Source organism: Hyperolius riggenbachi, chromosome 7, assembly GCF_040937935.1.
Source record: "Hyperolius riggenbachi isolate aHypRig1 chromosome 7, aHypRig1.pri, whole genome shotgun sequence".
NCBI classification, from domain to species: Eukaryota; Metazoa; Chordata; class Amphibia; order Anura; family Hyperoliidae; genus Hyperolius; species Hyperolius riggenbachi.
This window is the reverse complement of record NC_090652.1, coordinates 224,061,534-224,079,634: the sequence shown is the minus strand read 5'-3', so window position 1 is coordinate 224,079,634 and position 18,101 is coordinate 224,061,534. Positions and strand designations below refer to the sequence as shown.

The window sequence follows — 18,101 nt, the reverse complement described above, 5'->3', positions numbered from 1 at the left end:
ATTTAATGGGGAGGTGCTGGAAGGGGTGTGGCAAGCAAAACATCAAAATGAACTTCCGCACACTCATGCAAATCCTCATGCGAATCCACTTACAAAAATCATGCAGCAATCAATGCTGTCCCTACAGCTAAGTTAAAAGCTGGGATCTTCGTTACAAGAATAAGTCTCTTGCATAGTCGCATACACCGCGTAGAGGTAGCCCAGTGTTGTGTGTGTCCTAACTCTGGCCCTGTAACATGCATAGCACAAACATGCATGCATTCAGCACCTCCCCATTAAATCTACAAGTGTTTAAATGTCAAGGCTCAAGGTGAGGAGCCTGGATTTTGTGGGTTTTTTTTTTTTTTCCCCCCCCCCCTCAATTGTATTTGATCCTTTGTGGCTAGGATTTTATCTAGTGCTCTCCCTCTTCCCCTATTAGTGATCTTAACACACAGCTTGCTGGTGTGTTCGCATGGCACATATGTAGGTACTAGCAGCTCCCTTGCAGGATTAGATGCACGATCTGTCCCAGGAGAGGACGTTAGGGGATATGTGCTCCTATTCCTTTGATAGGTTTTGATGTGCTGAACGCGTGCATGTTTGTGCTATGCATGTTACAGGGCCAGAGTTAGGACACACACAATACTGGACTACCTCTACGCGGTGTATGTGACTACGCAACAGACTTATTCTTGTAACGAAGATCCCAGCTTTTAACTTAGCTGTAGGGACAGCATTGATTGCTGCATGATTTTTGTAAGTGGATTTGCATGAGTGTGCGGAAGTTCATTTTGATGTTTTGTTATTTTAGAGCTTGTCTGCGCGCTGCATTTAAAAAAAAAATTAAAGCGCTTTTTTAATTCACTCTCTGATGCAAGTCAGGAAGTGAAGTCTTTGACCCGGAAAATAATAAATACAGTGTATTTATTCTTAAAAACGCAACCGCTGTACAAAGCGATTTTGCAAGCGTTTTTCCTATACCTTCCATTGAGGCAAAATCACCCCAAAAATGGTACAGGCAGTGCTTTGCTGAGCGGATCAGAAACGAACCGCTCGGATGTGAACTCTCTCATAGGGAATCATTGCACAAGCGTTTTTAGGGCTATTTTGAAAACCGCCTGCGCTTGAAAAAATGCCAAATGCCCTAGCTGTGAATGAGCCCTAACTTCTGTGCCTAAAGATTAACTCTTTCAGGCAGCAAAATAAAACAGCCTGATTATTAACCACTTCCGTACCAGCAGTCTCTGCCCCCTTAAGGACCAGCGACTGCTAGTATGGTAATGCCGCTTACTGACTAATTGCCGCAAAGATCCGCCGGTCACACCGCTCTGTCCACGATGCAGGTCCCTCTCTCTGCCATCGCTATGACGGCAGAGCTGTAGGTCAGGAGCCGCTTTCATTGTCTCTTGACGCTGTCACTCAATGTAAGCCAATGGGGTTGGCTTACAGTGATGACAGGGTCAGGAGCCATTGAAATTGGCTCCTGACCAGCTCACACAGCTCTGCCATCATATAGACAGCAGAGCGAGTGATCTGCAGCGGGAACAGAGCGGCGGTAGCGCGTTGAAGTCTACGTCGTGTCAGATCCGCACTGCCACATGCAGGACGTAGATTTCAACTGCGTCGGTTCGGAAAAGGTTAATGTTTTGCACTGTGCATACACATGTTTATCTCATCATGTCATTTCGGGTACACTTTAAAGAGTTCCCGAGTCAAAGCTCGGTTACATAACATCTGATACTTACCTAAAGAGCGGAAAGCTGTGGGATCCTGTTGAGGCTTCCCTCCCTGCTGTGATGACCCCCGTCAGCTAGAGTGGCCCCCCAGAAGATTAGCGACAATACATTGTCGCAAATCCTAACGAGACCGCGCAGCTCTTTACTACAGTGTGGCCGCGCAATAACCGACTTAGACCGCCTGCGCATGCTGAGTAAGCCGAAGCCACAGGCTCCATGGTACTGCGCATGCCCCACATCAGGAAGAGCTGCGTGGCCCCGACGTGGAGAGGGGTCGCGCTCAACAGGAAGCTATAGATCAGCGAGGGAAGCCTCAGTCGGATCCGGAGGCTTCACTCTTTTAAGGTATGTATGCGATTTTGATCCTGAGCTTCAGCTCGGATTCACTTTTAAGCACAGATTAGACATCTCCAAAAATAAGGATTGAGGAATCCACAAACTGGCTTAGTAGAAGGCATTTCTGAAAAAAAAGTCATGGCTGCATGATTGCATACAGAGAATTTAATATGGCTAAGTCGCCACCACCAGAATTCACTTGAAGGTGGCAAGAGGATCTGAAAATTAGAGAGAGAGAGAGTATTACATTGGACAGGGTTACGTCACAATGTATGGTTACCAAGGAGCAGCAAATATCAGCTTTTACCATTTAAAATATTAAATCGAAACTATATCACATCAGTAAAACTGACCTGATGATATCCCACACAGAGTGCTGTATGCTACAGATATGAAAAGGAAAGAGATCAGGAAAATGTTATTTGGTCATGCAAGAGTCTACAAAGTTTCTGAAAAGTGGTGGATCTTATCTGTTACTATGTAGAAATTTGAGGTAGAAAATATTCTATTTGGACCAGTGAGTAGTTAAAAAGAAGAGATCCTAGGGTCATCTGAAAAGTAAAGTCCATTTTCATTAAAAGTGGACCCAAGGTGTCAGGGAAACAAATACCATGTTGTTCAGACTATAAGACACTCCGGACTATAAGACACATCTAGGTTTAGAGGGCAGAAACCAGGGAACAAATGTAGTAAACCTGGTGTGCCTATGGTCCATTTTGTAGATGTTCTCCCCCCAATAACTGTGGCCTCCTCCTGTCCTCCTGATGTCCCCCTTTGTGACATCCTGATGCCCCCCTTATATCCCCCTTTGTGTACTCCTGATGTGATCAGCTGCTGTCCCCCTCGTGTCCTGCGTGCAGTCCTCCATGCATCCAGTGTCCTGCCTTGCTCCCCCTCTGTGAATCTAAGCAGCTAACCTGATCATTGGAGCCTGTGAGAGCAGCCGCTTGTCTGTCTGGCTCTCTCTTCCCCCCCCCCCTTCCCTCTAGTGCTGGTCGCATCATTATAAGTGTTGGTGCTAGAAGGAAGGAGAAAGACAAGCGGCTGCTCGCACAGGCTCCAATGGTCAGGTTAGTGATATTGGCTGCCGCTTACATCATTTATAAAGGGACAGTGCAGGAGGAGACAGGGGAGTGCAGGGAGTCCCTGACATTGAGGCGGGTCGTCTGTTTATATCGGCGGAAGGTTGCATGTCTGGGACACCCTGTATTCGGGCTATAAGACGCAGGGACTTTTCTCCCCACTATGGTAGATACTTGACTAAGTAGAGGGAAGCCTCTGGATAGTCCAATGATTTACCATGTCCTTCTCAACTCTGCCATTGCCATACACAGACCCTCTGAACCTTTTCGACAAGAGCTTCTCAGATATGTTCTCATTGCCAAGCACCCTGCCTTGTATGAGTGCATCCATAGTATGCCTGCAGGAGTACAGATGCTCCTGGTCTCCGTGCAAGTAGGGGAGTGCGGCCGCAAACTAAAAGAGGGTCCTGTCAGTGGCAGTGGGGTTGAGGACAGAGGAAGCCTTTTGAGGATCCAGATGTAAGTTAAATTCTTAAAGTGTACCTGAGATGGGGGATTATAAAGAAAATATACATACCTGGGGCTTCTTCCAGCTTAATCGGTCCCACAACGTCCTCTTCTGCCTCTCTGTGCGCCCGCAACTGGCCCCGAAATTCCTCCAGTCGGCGCAGGTGCAGTCCGGCTAGATGCGCTCCCCTGCCAGGCGCAGAAAGCTCTCGGTGACGTGAATGCGGCGGGAGTGTGCGGCTGGGCCACCCATATACAGTTGGCCCCAGACCAATTATGGGGGGAACGGAGAGGCAAATCTGGAGGGCGTGGGAGCGATCAGGCTTGGAGGAAGCCCTAGGTAGGTATATTTCCCAGAACGTCCCTGGGACAGCACCCCTCCTCTGAGACTTGTCTCCCCTCCCAATTCTGGACAGGAAGCTATTAAACAAACAAATTTGCATAATGGACAGCAGTACATGTATAAATACAAGTCACTTACAATGATCCTCAGTTGTTTTTCCTGTCCCGGACAGGAGCGGATGGAGGGGCCTCGGGCTCCCATGTCAGGTGGCAGGTGCAGCGTGTGGGGCAGGCAAGGACGGGCTGAGCAGGGGACTCAGTGTGCTATGCGCCCAGCGTGGTGGAGGCTTCTCCTTGGAGTGCGGAAGTTTTATGGACGGCAGAGCGCTAACCGGAAGTTCCGGCGGAAGCGCGATGACGTCATGTGCAGGCGTCCCACATGACTGGTCACATGATCAGGCCTGATTGCAGGCCCGCGGCGGTGATCATTACGGCGATTGGCTGCTGGGAACAGAGGCAGCTGCTGGCAATTAAGGAGGAGGAGGGTAAGATTTAAAAAAAAAAAAAAAAAAGATCTGTTATTTGTCCATGACTCAATGCTGTTTGGTGGATCATGGAGGTCGCCGCAGGCCTTTCCTCACTGCAATCTGCAGGGACTGGCTCTGAACCCTCTCTGGTGAGATATTGTTTGCGCTGTTTCTGCGGATTATGCTGTTTAAGTTACACTGAGGGGACTGATAGTTTTTTCTTATCTATATTTTTCAGCCTAAACTTCCAAAAGCTGACAAAGATAAGGAAAAGGATAAATCATCTCAGTCCACTCTGAGTAAACACTCATCATCCTCCAAAGAAAGACTATGTGCTATCTGCAATAATCACATATCATCATCTGCTCCTTCATCTAAGAAATTATGTCAGTATTGTACAGATAAAATTGTCAAGGATGAATCCCCAGTAGTTTTCAGACTTAATGGGATGGATGCACTCGGAGATGTCTTCAGCCATAAAAGAAATTAAGGATTCTGCTATAGCATCATCCTCATCAGCTGTAGCAGATCCTATGGAGGACATCCCCCCTTTGGAGGGCACTTCCCCTATGGAGGGCACTTCGGCTATTCCTGATGTCACTGTCCCTATACCTTCCCTATCTGTTCCTAAGAGAAAGAGGGGAGAGGATTCAGAGGAGTCAGAAAATTCTGGGGAGGAGGGTGAAATATCTTCCTTTGAAGAGATTTCCGCTGAGGATACATCTGATAGACCAGACAAAGGGCAGAAATGTGCTTTTTCCCCGGATCTAATGAAGAATCTACTATCTGATATGCATACGGCTATGGGTATTACAGTTGAACAGAGAACTTTGACACCCTTGGATCAGATGTACGAAGGTTTGTCAGATCCCCAGTCCAGTTTTATCCCAGTTCATTCTTCTCTAAAAAATATGATTAAGAAGGAGTGGGATGAACCTGAAAAGAGAGCCTTTTGGCCTCGTTCATTAAATCGTAGATACCCGTTTTGTGCGGAGGACCAGAAATTCTGGGGTACATCTCCCAAGCTTGACCCATCTTTTTCCAGGGTGTCAAAGAAAACAGATTTGCAGTTCGAAAATTTTGGAAACCTAAAGGATCCAATTGACAAAAAAGCGGATAATCTCCTCAGAAGAGCATGGGAGTCCTCATCACTAACTTTTAAACCTGCAGTAGCTTCAACAGCAGTGGGTAGGTCCCTGAAATACTGGTTGATGGAAACACAGGACAAGATTGCTTCTGGTGTTCCTAGAGAGGAGATATTAAAGGACTTTCCTAAACTATTCAATTCCACCAATTATCTCACTGATGCAGCAGATGATACGGTGAAGTTGACTGCCAGGACCACGGCTTTAGTAAATTCTGCTAGACGTGGTATATGGGTAAAGACGTGGCAGGGAGATAACTCTTCCCGCTCTAAATTATGTAGTCTACCTTGTGAGGGGGAATTTCTTTTTGGCTCAAAGTTAGAGCAGACTTTGGAAAGAACTGCTGATGCTAAAAAGAATTTTCCTGTTAAAAGGAGGACCTTTCCACCCAAACGCTCCTTTTCGTTCCTCTAAACCAGAACAAGACCCCAAGACTTCATCGAGAAAGAGATGGAGTCCAAGTAGGCTTTAGAAAGCCAAATCAAATTTTGCCCATACCTCCCAGCAAAATAAACAATGTCAGGATCCCGGTGGGGGGAAGACTGGCCCATTTTTACGAGCAGTGGCCCCTTCTTCCTCAAAATCTCTGGTTACAGAAAATTGTGTTGGAAGGGTATGCCATAGAATTTCAGTATTCCCCCCCCCCCCCCCCCACGAAGGTTCTGGGTAAATCAAAGGCCAAAGACAGAAATTCAAACATTGGCATTACAAAACGAAGTGACTATGTTACTACAGAAAAGAGTTATCAGAGAAGTCCCATCATGCCAGAGGGGTCAGGGATATTATTCGCCGGTCTTTCTTGTAAAAAAGCCTCAGGGAGTTCCGCTTCATCCTCAATCTGAAAGGGTTGAACAAGGCCGTAAAATATCGAAGATTCAGGATGGACAATATCACCTCTGTTATAAGTCTGTTACAGAAGGATTGCTTCCTGGCATCATTGGATCTCAAGGACGCCTATCTACACATCCCGATAGAGCTACAGTCTCAGCAGTTCCTAAGGTTTGCCATCAGCATTCAGGAAGAGGTAAGGCACTTCCAGTTTAACGCTTTACCTTTTGGATTAGCCTCGGCTCCTTGGTTGTTCACGAAGGTCATGTCCGAGGTCTTAGCTGTTTTGAGGAAAAGATCTATTAATGTTTTGGCCTACCTGGATGATCTTTTGTTTTGGGGTGAATCAGTAGATTCCTTGAAAATCCAGATTAATTCAGCTCTGGAATTGCTCCAATCTCTAGGATGGCTTATTAACTGGTCTAAATCATCTATTCAACCTAAACAGACTATGGAATATTTAGGTTTTGTTATTTCTACTTGTGATGAGAAAGTGTGTTTGCCTCAGAGAAAGATAACTGCTATTCTTAATACTGTTCTTTCTTTTCAGACCACAGGTGCCATTACGCTAAGAAGGGCTATGTCGGTTCTAGGCCTTCTAACCTCCTCCTTCCCTGCAGTCCAGTGGGGACAACTCCATTCAAGAATACTCCAAAATTGGATCCTAAAAAATTGGAACAGAAAGGTGACGTCCTTAGAAAGAAGGTTGCTAATTCCTTTCAGAGTAAAGGCAGCTCTCAGCTGGTGGCAGAATCCAGGACGTCTGTCCGAAGGTCGACCGTGGTTTTCTCCAGTCGAAAAAATCATGACAACAGACGCCAGCTCCTGGGGATGGGGGGCTCATATAGACTCACTACCAGCACAGGGTCGGTGGTCCACTTTGATGAAAGAAAGATCGTCAAACAGCAGAGAGTTACAGGCAGTATGGATGGGCCTACTTCACTTTCGCAATTACATCAGCCACTATCATGTTCTAGTACGTTCAGACAACGCCAGTGTAGTGGCATACATCAACAGGCAAGGAGGGACGAAGAGTCACCTTTTATGGTCTCAGACCTCAAAAATCCTATTGTGGGCAGAGAAAAATTTAAAATCCATCAGAGCAGTGCATCTGAGGGGTGTAAACAATTATCTTGCGGATTACCTAAGCAGATCGGCTCTAAAGCAGGACGAGTGGGCCCTGAACTCAGAGGTTTTTCAGGAGATCTGCATGACATGGGCACATCCAGAAGTGGATCTATTTGCAAGGAGGAGCAACGCAAAATGTCAACTCTTTTGTTCCCTATGGCCCCAGGACAGGCCATGGGCGATAGATGCCTTTTCGATAGATTGGAGTGTCAGACTAATGTATGCTTTTCCCCCTCTATCCCAAATTCCGAAGGTTCTCAGCAAGATTTGTCGAGACAGGGCTCGATTAATTCTGATAGTTCCGTTTTGGCCGAAAAGACCGTGGTTCAGTCTATTACAGAGGTTATCGATCAGTCCTCCGTTGCTTTTGCCTCAACGTCTGGATCTATTGCAGCAGGGGCCAGTTTTTCATCCAAATCTTCAGCAGATGCATCTCTCTGCATGGAACCTGAGTGGAACATTCTAAAGTCTAAGGGGTTTTCAGATGGTCTTTCGGAAACCTTGATTCAAAGTTCAAATTCAAAGAATCTATAATAGCTGGTGTTTGGAGAGATCTATGGATGTTCATTCATCGACATCAGTTTTAGAATTCCTGCAGGCAGGGTTTGAAAAAGGACTGAGTATTAGTACGTTAAAAGTTCAGACAGCGGCAATCAGTGTTTTCCTACAAAGAAGACTAGCCCAGGAGGAGTTCATTCTTCGTTTTTTTTCAGGCAATTAAGAGGTTACGTCCAGTGTTGGTTCCGAGAACCCCGTCTTGGGATCTAAACATAGTCTTACAGGCTATGTGTGGTCCTCCCTTTGAGCCAATTGACCAAGTTTCGGAAAAACTGTTATTCTTGAAGATGGCATTTCTTCTTGCGATTACTTCGGCAAGAAGGGTAGGAGAGTTACAGGCTTTGTCAATTAAGCCTCCCTACTGTATTATTTCAGAAGACAAGGTTACTTTGAGGCCAGATATTGCCTTCCTTCCAAAAGTAGTTTCAACTTTTCACAGAACTCAGGAGATATTTCTTCCTTCATTTTGCGAGAAACAGTCTAATGAGAGAGAAAAACAGCTTCATTGTCTGGACGTCAGAAGGTGTCTACTTCAATATTTGGAGAGGTCTAAATCATGGAGGAGGACAGATGCTTTGTTCATCCTGTTTGCTGGAAAGAATAGGGGGCTCCGTGCATCAAAGCCAACTATTGCTAGATGGATAAGACAAGCTATTCTAATGGCATATCAATCACAGGGTAAGGTCCTTCCAACATCTGTCAAAGCTCATTCTACAAGAAGTATCGCAACCTCATGGGCAGAGAGGGCTGGAGCTTCCATCGAGCAGATTTGTAGAGCGGCTACCTGGTCCAGCCAGAACACATTTGTAAAACATTACAGACTAAATTTATTATCAAGTGGTGATCTAGCCTTTGGTAGAAAAGTTCTACAGGCAGTAGTCCCACCCTAATGAGAATCTTGTTTATCGTCTCAGAGGAGGGGTGCTGTCCCAGGGACGTTCTGGGAAAGACCACACTTACCTTCGGTAAGGTCTTTTCCAGTAGTCCAGGGGACAGCACCCCTACTTCCCACCCTATGTGGGAAACTATTAAGAAGAAATTTTGCAAGCATCGTATGGTGAGTCCGGGTCATCTTTGTTATTACTGAGGATCATTGTAAGTGGCTTGTATTTATACATGTACTGCTGTCCATTATGCAAATTTGTTTGTTTAATAGCTTCCTGTCCAGAATTGGGAGGGGAGACAAGTCTCAGAGGAGGGGTGCTGTCCCCTGGACTACTGGAAAAGACCTTACCGAAGGTAAGTGTGGTCTTTTCTTTACAACCCACCCCCCATCTCAGGTTCCCTTTTATTATATATTATTTTTCTGCCTCCTTGGGTTTGTTTTTATCAATTTAAAGAGAACCCGAGGTGTGTTTAAAGAATGTTATCTGCATACAGAGGCTGGATCTGCCTATACAGCCCAGCCTCTGTTGCTATCCCAAACCCCACTAAGGTCCCCCTGCACTCTGCAATCCCTCATAAATCACAGCCGTGCTGTGAGGCTGTGTTTACATCTGTAGTGTCAGTCTCGGCTGCTCCCCCGCCTCCTGCATAGCTCCGGTCCCTGCCCCCGTCCCTTCCCTCCAATCAGCAGGGAGGGAAGGGATGCAGGCGGGGACCAGAGTTCTGCAGGAGGCGGGGAGAGCAGCAGACTGACACTATAGAGATAAACACAGCCAGCTCTGACAATCTGTTTGTCAGCAGCGCGGCTGTGATTTATGAGGGATTGCAGAGTGCAGGGGGACCTTAGGGGGGTTTGGGATAGCAACAGAGGCTGGGCGGTATAGGCAGAGCCAGCCTCTATATGCAGATAACATTCTTCAAACCCACCTCGGGTTCTCTTTAAAGAGGAACTCCATTTAAAAGGGGCTAATCCAGTTTGGTAATCTGCAAGTGACCATCACGCAGACTGCTACTTTAGAAGTGCGGCAATCGCTGACTTCAGCAGAATTTACAGTAGTATATAAAACTGGCTATCAGGATAGAATTTGGCAGTGTGTTTAGCTGATTGCTACTTTTATAAATCTGGTGATCTGAAAAATGTTGCTGAATATGTAATGACACATGTCTGTTAAACAACCCTCTCCCTTTTTTTTTTTTTTTTTTTCCCCCTCTCCCTCTTTTCTTTCTCTCTCTTCCATTGTGCTCAGCCCCACGCTCTCTCTCTCCCACTGGGCCTTCTCATGCGCTCTCTCTCTCTCTCTTCCATTGGGCTCTCTTTTCTCTCTCTTTCCTCTCTCTGTTGGATTCTCTCTCTCCCTCTCCCCCTCTCTCTGTCTCTCTCTCTCCTCCCCCCCCCCCCCCCCCCCCCCCTCCTTGGATGCTCCTTTTTTTTTTTTTTTTTTTTTTTTAACCTCCATTGGGCTTTCATGTGATGTTAGCAGAATTCTGAAGGAGGGCTTTCTGCTGTTACTCCAGGAAGCTCAGACCATTCTCAAGGAGCAGTAACTATTTCTCTGCTCTGCCGCGGGGGTCTATTCTCAGCTTCTGCAATTATCTGTGTTACTTGTTGTCCCCTAGATTGGATGCATCTTGGCTGATGGCTGTTTTTAGAGAAATGTACAGGGACAGAAACAAAATGTAATTAATGTATTTTTCTTTTCTAGGTCAGGGAGTGGTACTGGAACGGTCTCCCTTCAGTGATTTTGTTTTCCTTGAAGCCATGTTTAAAAATGGATACATCCGCCCACAATGTGAGTATAATTCGTTTTTTCTTCAGAAATGCATTAGTTGTTAATATACAAAATAGAGTAACTTTGTCTTGTTTTCTAATTTCTCTCTTTCTGTTTAAAACTACTTTTGTTTCTGCAATTGATTGAAAAGAAATGCATATTTTATTATATGCAATGTAGTCCAGCAACTATGAAATAAAACATATATGAATATTTCATGGTTTATCACTTGCAGCCAATTGTCATACATTTCTTAACCTGGAGAAAAATCTCAAATTCATGTTACAGTTTCTACACTTAGATTAGTTTCCTTGTGTTTGAGGGTGACTCTCATGGGATGGTGACCATATAAAGCGATCTACAGATGCTGTCTCTTCTACCCCTCGCGTGCAGTCACCAGTGCTCAATAATAGATGTGGCCACCACCAAATCGCTTCAAAGGTATCTGTATGGACTGAAAAGTTGCATACACCTTTAGACCGTTCCTGGTCATTTTAAAGAGCAGCCCGAGAGAGCGATTTGATGCAATTGGGTCCAGTTTGCATGGACCTTTGATGTAAGTTACATGTTTTTAATCTGTGTATTGGAGCTTTGAATAAAGTGTAACTCCTTGTTGTCTGTGAAATAAGCCTGTGTTGTGGTTTTGGTGCCCTGGTGGTGGCCACATCTGTTATTGAGCAGTGGTGACTGCAGGCTACAACAGTTAAGGGTAGAAGTGACAGCGCTGAGGATTTGATAAACAGGTCTATGCTACTCCATTGTGGATTGGATGACCTCTGTCAGCTGATGTGATTCCATTTTGGCGTTTTTTTTTTCTTTTCTTCTTCAAGATATACAGATGCTATATTAACCCTTCAGTACTGGATGTCTCTGGCCCCTTAAAGGGAGACTTGGCTCGATGCCGGCGCATTATCGCGCCGTGTATGCCCAGCATAACTCATCTTATGTTTGTTACTAGGCTTAATGGAAAATCATGAGGATGCACACCTATAAATCAGCATATATAGTCTTAATACAAACTCGGGTGCTGTGTATAAAAAGATAGCCAATAAATATGTAAAAAAAACACGCACACCATGCGATTACCAATGCAAAAGAGATATATACAAATAGACCAACAAGTTCAATCACAAACATGTAAACAAATTGTTATTGTGCAATAGTAGACAAAAGCTCAGCATCATCTGTAGGTTCAGCTAAAGTGACAATGTACATATATAGCGTGCAACAAATGCACAGCCAGTAACAGAAGAAATACAGTGGCTGCTGTAACTACAACAAGATGTGCCGGCTACCAACATGTAAAAAGTTACATCAAAATATGAACAAAGCTGACATAGAGTCCAACATGGATAGACAGAGTAAGAGCTGGGCACAAACACCGCTGCATTACCCAGACGCGGCGTTTCGGAATGTCCTTTATGGGATAAGCAGAGGAGGCAACCGGAACAATGAGGCGATAATGTCTAGTGAAGCAAAAATAGGGGGTAAAAAATTTCCTTACTGCAGCAGTGGAGATGAAATAGTAGCAGTGGGAGCCAGTCAAGATTAACAACAGATCCACGCATCTGGCATGACTACGCAGTGAGTCAAAGGTACCTGTTTCCATACAGCATGAGACTTAAAGTGAAATAAAAAACAGTCATGCTGGCTTGCTAGAAGGCGGTCAGATTTCACAGCAGGATCTGTATAAATTGTTATCAAGTAGTAAGGAGATGATTGATAAGGTGATAGTGTTCGGTGGAGCAAAAGAGGTATAAAAATACTGCAGCAATGTAGATGAATTGGCAGCGATAGGAGCCAGTCCAGATTGACAACAAAATTTAGCGATAGGTGCTAGGAATATCATGTAGGCGCAGATTAAGGACAAAAATAAAAATTTAAGGTGCTTCACCTTGCGCTGGAGGAGCCCGTTTGTGGGGGTCAGCTTCAATCCACTTAAAGACTTCACAGGGATCTGTAAGAAAGTGATTGCAGTCTCCATCAATGACCCGAAGCTTTGCAGGGTAAACCATGGAATAAGAGATGTTGATGTCTTGCAGGCGCTTTTTGGCAGCAAAAAAGTGTGCGCGCTGTTTTTGAACCTCTGTTGAAAAATCAGGGTGGAACGAGATTCTTGCATTTTCGTATTTGATCTCTCCCTTCTGTCTGGCAGCTTTAAGTATAGCATCTGTATCACGGTAATTTAGAACCTTGAATATGAAGGTTCTTTGAGCTGCTCCCGGTGCCGGCACCCGTGGGGAGATCCGGTGGGCCCTCTCAATAATAAAGACAGAGGAGAAGGTGTCTTTACCAAATATATAATAAGCAGATGTTCAATAAATTGCTCAGGATTGTTACCTTCTGCCTCTTCAGGCAACCCCACTACACGAAGGTTCGATCGTCTGTTGCGATTTACGAGATCGTCTTGTCGGGATTGCAGTGTAGGGATCTGCTGCTGTGCGGTGGCAACGGCCAGTTGAAGGGGCCTCCTAACGACTTCCAGGGCACGAATACGCCCTTCTGCATCTGAGACACGACACCGAAGGTTTTGCAGATCCTGCCTCACTAAGGAGACATCTGTACGCACATCTTCTAACTTGTTGACAGTTATGGTAACGAGACTTGCCTGATAGGCGGCAACCCCCTCCAGCAGTTGCTCCATAGGGTTAAGATCAGGTAGAGACTGCGAGGAGTCTTAATCTATTAGCACCTCTGGGTTGCTGGCGGTATCGGAGCAGTCGGCGCCATCTTGGTTAGGCATGTTGAAAATGGAGTAGCTTTGCCACTGCCTCCGATGCACGTTTTGTCATTTTGGGATATGATGGTGGTGAGTGCCGGGTAGGTTTCCCCAAGGCTTGGGAGGGCTTTCGGTACGCCAGGGTGTTATAGAGAATGGGTAAATTTAACAGTCAGCACAGAGCTCCACTCGGATGCGACCTCACCTCATGGACTTCTGGTCACGCCCTCACATTGCAGTGTTTAAATGGAATTTGATTTTGTGGCTGACCATCCCTCCCTAGTAGTTTAAAAATGTTTGACAAATTAGGAGAGAAAGTGGATGTAAAATACTGTGCTGTAGTATTTGTGTGGCATGAGTGTAGCTGTATAGACTGCTATTGTATGCTGTGAGCCATAAGTGTAAAGCAGAAAGTTTTTTAAAATAAAGGCACACTTGCAATTAATGACACCTGGCAGAGATGCATCTTGTTACTATGCAGAGGAAAGAAGGGCCAACGTCACGGTGCAGGATGGAGTAGGCATGGTGAGGAGAATGCCCTATGGCTGAGCTCGGTGCTAACACAACAAGGGGGGGGGGGGGGGGGGGTGCTGTACAAGCACTAGATTCTTGGCAAAGGTGGCCATGACCATCAGTGTTGGCCAAGAAATATCTAATGTGAGTACAGGGCTTAAAGAGACACATGCTTAAGGGGAGGGAAGCCTCTGGATCCGACTGAGGCTTCCTGTGATGTCCTTCTGTTCTCCACCATTTCCTGGGATCCTCCAGCTGATCGGTGGAACGAGTGGCTCCGGCTTACTGCACAGGCATGGCTGTGCTTGCGCTGTCGCAGTATGGCCGTGCTCGTGCCAGAAGAGGAACACAGCCCTAATCAGATTACCAACAAGTACTGGTCAGTATTCTTTGGAGAGTCTGAGCAGCAGCTGGGGACCGGTGGACGATGTAGGAAGCCTCATTAGGATCCAGATGTATGTATGTCATTTTTGTACCCGAGCTTAGGCTTGGCACAATTGAAGGAGTCATCGGGTAATTTTTTTTTAGCCGCAGAACTACTGCACCTGCGCAGTACGCTGCGGGCCACGTGACCATGATTGACAGCGGCGTTTCACGCAGCCACAGTAAAGACTATCTCGGGGTTAGCCTGAACAGCGTGCGAGAGCCCGGGACGGTGGTGGAGAGCGGAGCAATTGGCGTGGGACAGTCAGCTGCAAGGGGCTGGAGAAAGCCCCAGGTGAGTAAAGTTTTTGTTTTTTTTATTTGCCTGATGACTCCTTTAAGGATGATACCATTTCCTCTGCTGCCCATAATTATTCATACCCCTTGCAAATTTTGACTAAAAAATTATTTTTATTCAACCAGCAAGTACGGTAATTTTTTGACAGGAAATGACATAAGTGTCTCCCAAAAGATAATAGGACGATTTACAAGAGGCAGTATTGTAGAAAAAAAATTCTCAGCTTTTATTTACATTTGAGCAAAAAAGTGTCCAGTCCAAAATTATTCATACCCTTCTCAAATAATCAACAGCCTTTATTGGCTATTACAGCAATCAAATGCTTCCTATAATTGTAGACCAGCTTTTTGCATGTCTCACAGGTATTTTTGCCCATTCATCTTTAGCAATGAGCTCCTCATGTTTTGCTCTTTTTTTCATGGTGCCGTTTACTGTGAGTTGGTTCCCTGGTCCATTGGCTGAAAAACACCCCAAAAGAATTAGGCTCCCACCACCATGTTTGACAGTGGGGATGGTGTTCTTTGGGTTGAAGGCTTCTCATTTTTTATGCCAAATAAAGGAAACATCATTGTGACCAAACAATCCAATTTTTGTTTCATCTGACCATAACACAGAAGACCAGAAGTCTTCTTTGTCCACATGAGCATTTGCAAAGGCCAAGCAAGTGTTTGTGTGCCTTATGTGGAGAAGTGGCATCCTTCTTGGTCTGCCTCCATGGAACCCAGCAGTGTGCAATGTCTATTGGATTGTCTGCCTTGAGACATTGCCACCAGCAGAGCCCAGATTCACCAGGATGGCCTTGGTGGTGAAGCTTGGATTCTTTTTCACCTCTCTCACTATTCTCCTGGCCAGCACAGGTGTCACTTTTTGCTTCCGACCACCTCCAGTGCGGAATATCTTGTATTTTTAATAATACTTTGCACTGTAGCCACTGGAACTTGAAAACATTTAGAAATGGCCTTGTAGCCCTTTCCTGACTTGTGAGCATCCACAATGCACAGCTGCAGGTCCTCACTGATCTCCTTAGCCATGACTGCCCACAAACCAACTGCAGAGAGTTTCTCTTTACCCCTTGTTGAGTTGATTAAAACAGCTGTTCCCAATTAATCAGGGTAATTAGGATGTTTTGGAACAGCTTGGACTATTTGGAATGGTATAGAACTTCGGATTTTCCCGCAGACTGTGACCGTTTCTGAAGGGTATAAATAATTTTGTACTAGACACTCTTTGTTCAATGTAAATAAAAGCTGAGAAATGTTTTTTTTTCCCAATGCCTCTTGTACTTTGTCTTATTACCTTTTGGGAGACACCTATGTCAAAAAATTACTTGTTGGTTGAATAAAAGTAACTTTAAGTAAAAATTTGCCAGGGGTATAAATTATGGGCAGCGCTGTATTAGCAAACAAAAAAAAAATTAAAATAGTAGGCTTTAGATCATACATGTCAAACTCCAGCCCACGGTCCACATCTGGCCCTTAAAGGGAACCTTAACTGAACGGGGGGTATAGAGTTTTACTTACCTGGGGCTATTACCAGCCCCCTGCAGCAGTCCTGTGCCCTCGGCGCCGCTCTGGAATCCTCTGGTCCCCCACTGTCACTTAATTTCGTTTTTGACAACTCACCAGTCGCCGGCCGCCATGCGTATTATTGGACGCATTCACCAATGCAATTAGCGCTATTGCGGACCGCAACGCATACAAAAATACGCGTTGCCGCATTCCGCACACGTAGATATGCGGCAACGCGTATTTTTGTACGCGTTGCGGTCCGCAATAGCGCTAATTGCATTGGTGAATGCGTCCAATAATACGCATGGCGGCCGGCGACTGGTGAGTCGTCAAAAACGAAACTAAGTGACAGCGGGGGACCAGAGGATTCCAGAGCGGCACCGAGGGCACAGGACTGCTGCAGGGGGCTGGCAATAGCCCCAGGTAAGTAAAACTCTATACCCCCCATTCAGTTAAGGTTCCCTTTAAGGGGTTTCCCCACTTAGCATTGTTTGGCCCACTCTAGAACACCAGGGAAGCTATATTGGAGGTGAAGCCCTAGAACACCAAGAAAGCCATATGGGGGTGGTAGGGGGGAAAGCACTAAACACTGGGGAATTAAATAGGGGAGGGTGGGGGGCACTAGACACTAGGGATCTGTGTATGGTAGGGAGGACCACTAGACACCAGAAAACTGTATAAGGGAGGGAGGAGGAGCACTAGACACCAGGGAAATGTATAGGTGTTGGAGGGGAGTAATTGGACATCAGGGAACTGTATAAGGTGGCCAGTAGACCTTGAGGTTGGCCCGCGGCTAGGTCCCAGTGTTCAATGTTGGCCCACTTTGTATTTGAGTTTGACACCCCTGCTTTAGATATAACAGAAGATCTTCTTCAGAATCCCATCCAGGGTAGTCTGAAGATAGATCAAAAGTTTTTTACTCTCTCTTGAACTTCTGAGTTAATCAATAAATGCTAAAACTTTTAATTGTAAACTTTCTGCTAACCCCTAATACGAATATGTATCCCTAGTTTAATGTCTGCAGCTTTCAGCATCTGGGTATTCTGCCTTTTCCAGGTGTGGATCATTATTATGAAATGAAGAATGTAAGCATCGATGAGTTCCTGCCTCCACATGTTGCAATATATTTGGATGTTCCAGCTCCAGTTGTATACAAGAAGATTCAGGAGAAAGAAAATGTAATTTTTTTTTTTTTTTTTGCTCTTCATTTATTTTGTAATGCCACTTTAAAGAAGAACTGCAGTTTAAATAACGTAATGAAAAAAAGTGCTTAACCACTTCAGCTCCACAGGGTTTTTTGCTTAAAAACCAGAGCAATTTTCACATTTCAGCGCTCCTCCCATTCATTCACCAATAACTTTATTGCTACTCATCAGATGTAAACGATCTATATCTTGTTTTTTTGCCACAAATTATGCTTTGTGAGGGTGATATTTGCTTTTAGTAATTATGTTATTATCTATGCATTTTAAAGGGAAAAATGAGGAAAAAAAAGAAAAAATACACTATTTCTCCATTTCCATCCACTATAGTTTTCAAATAAACAATGTTACCATAGGTAAAACCCACACATTGTATTTGCTATTTTGTCCTGGTTATCTCAACATTTAAATAATGTTCCTAGTACAATGTATGGCGATAATATATTAGTTTCTGGTTTGTGTTTTTTGTTTTCTCATTGTACTCTCAGTAATTAAAAGCCCTTATCTTCATGATTAACAGTAATACACTCTCATGGCATACATATTTTAAAAGCGAAGTCCCTAGGGTAACTATGTATTCTCTTTTCAATGCTGTCACTTTTGTTTTTGTTTTTTACAAGTATTTATTTAGGGGTATAGAGTACATGAAAATAACAGTTTTATTGCTTTTCATTCAGTTTTCTGGTAAAAAAAATCACATGACTTAGCCCTCAGTTGTCAAACAACACAAAAT

The 18,101-nt window shown here is 44.8% G+C and overlaps 1 protein-coding gene across 1 annotated transcript in view; it reads left to right on the top strand.

The window, feature by feature from the left end:
- Positions 1–18,101, top strand: part of NDUFA10 (NADH:ubiquinone oxidoreductase subunit A10) — a 48,352-nt gene that overhangs the window by 18,285 nt on the left and 11,966 nt on the right. The window contains exons 4-5 of the mRNA XM_068245306.1: positions 10,640–10,726; positions 17,223–17,344. Of these exons, the coding sequence (XP_068101407.1) occupies positions 10,640–10,726; positions 17,223–17,344 (209 nt within the window). The remainder of the gene's footprint in view (positions 1–10,639; positions 10,727–17,222; positions 17,345–18,101) is intronic.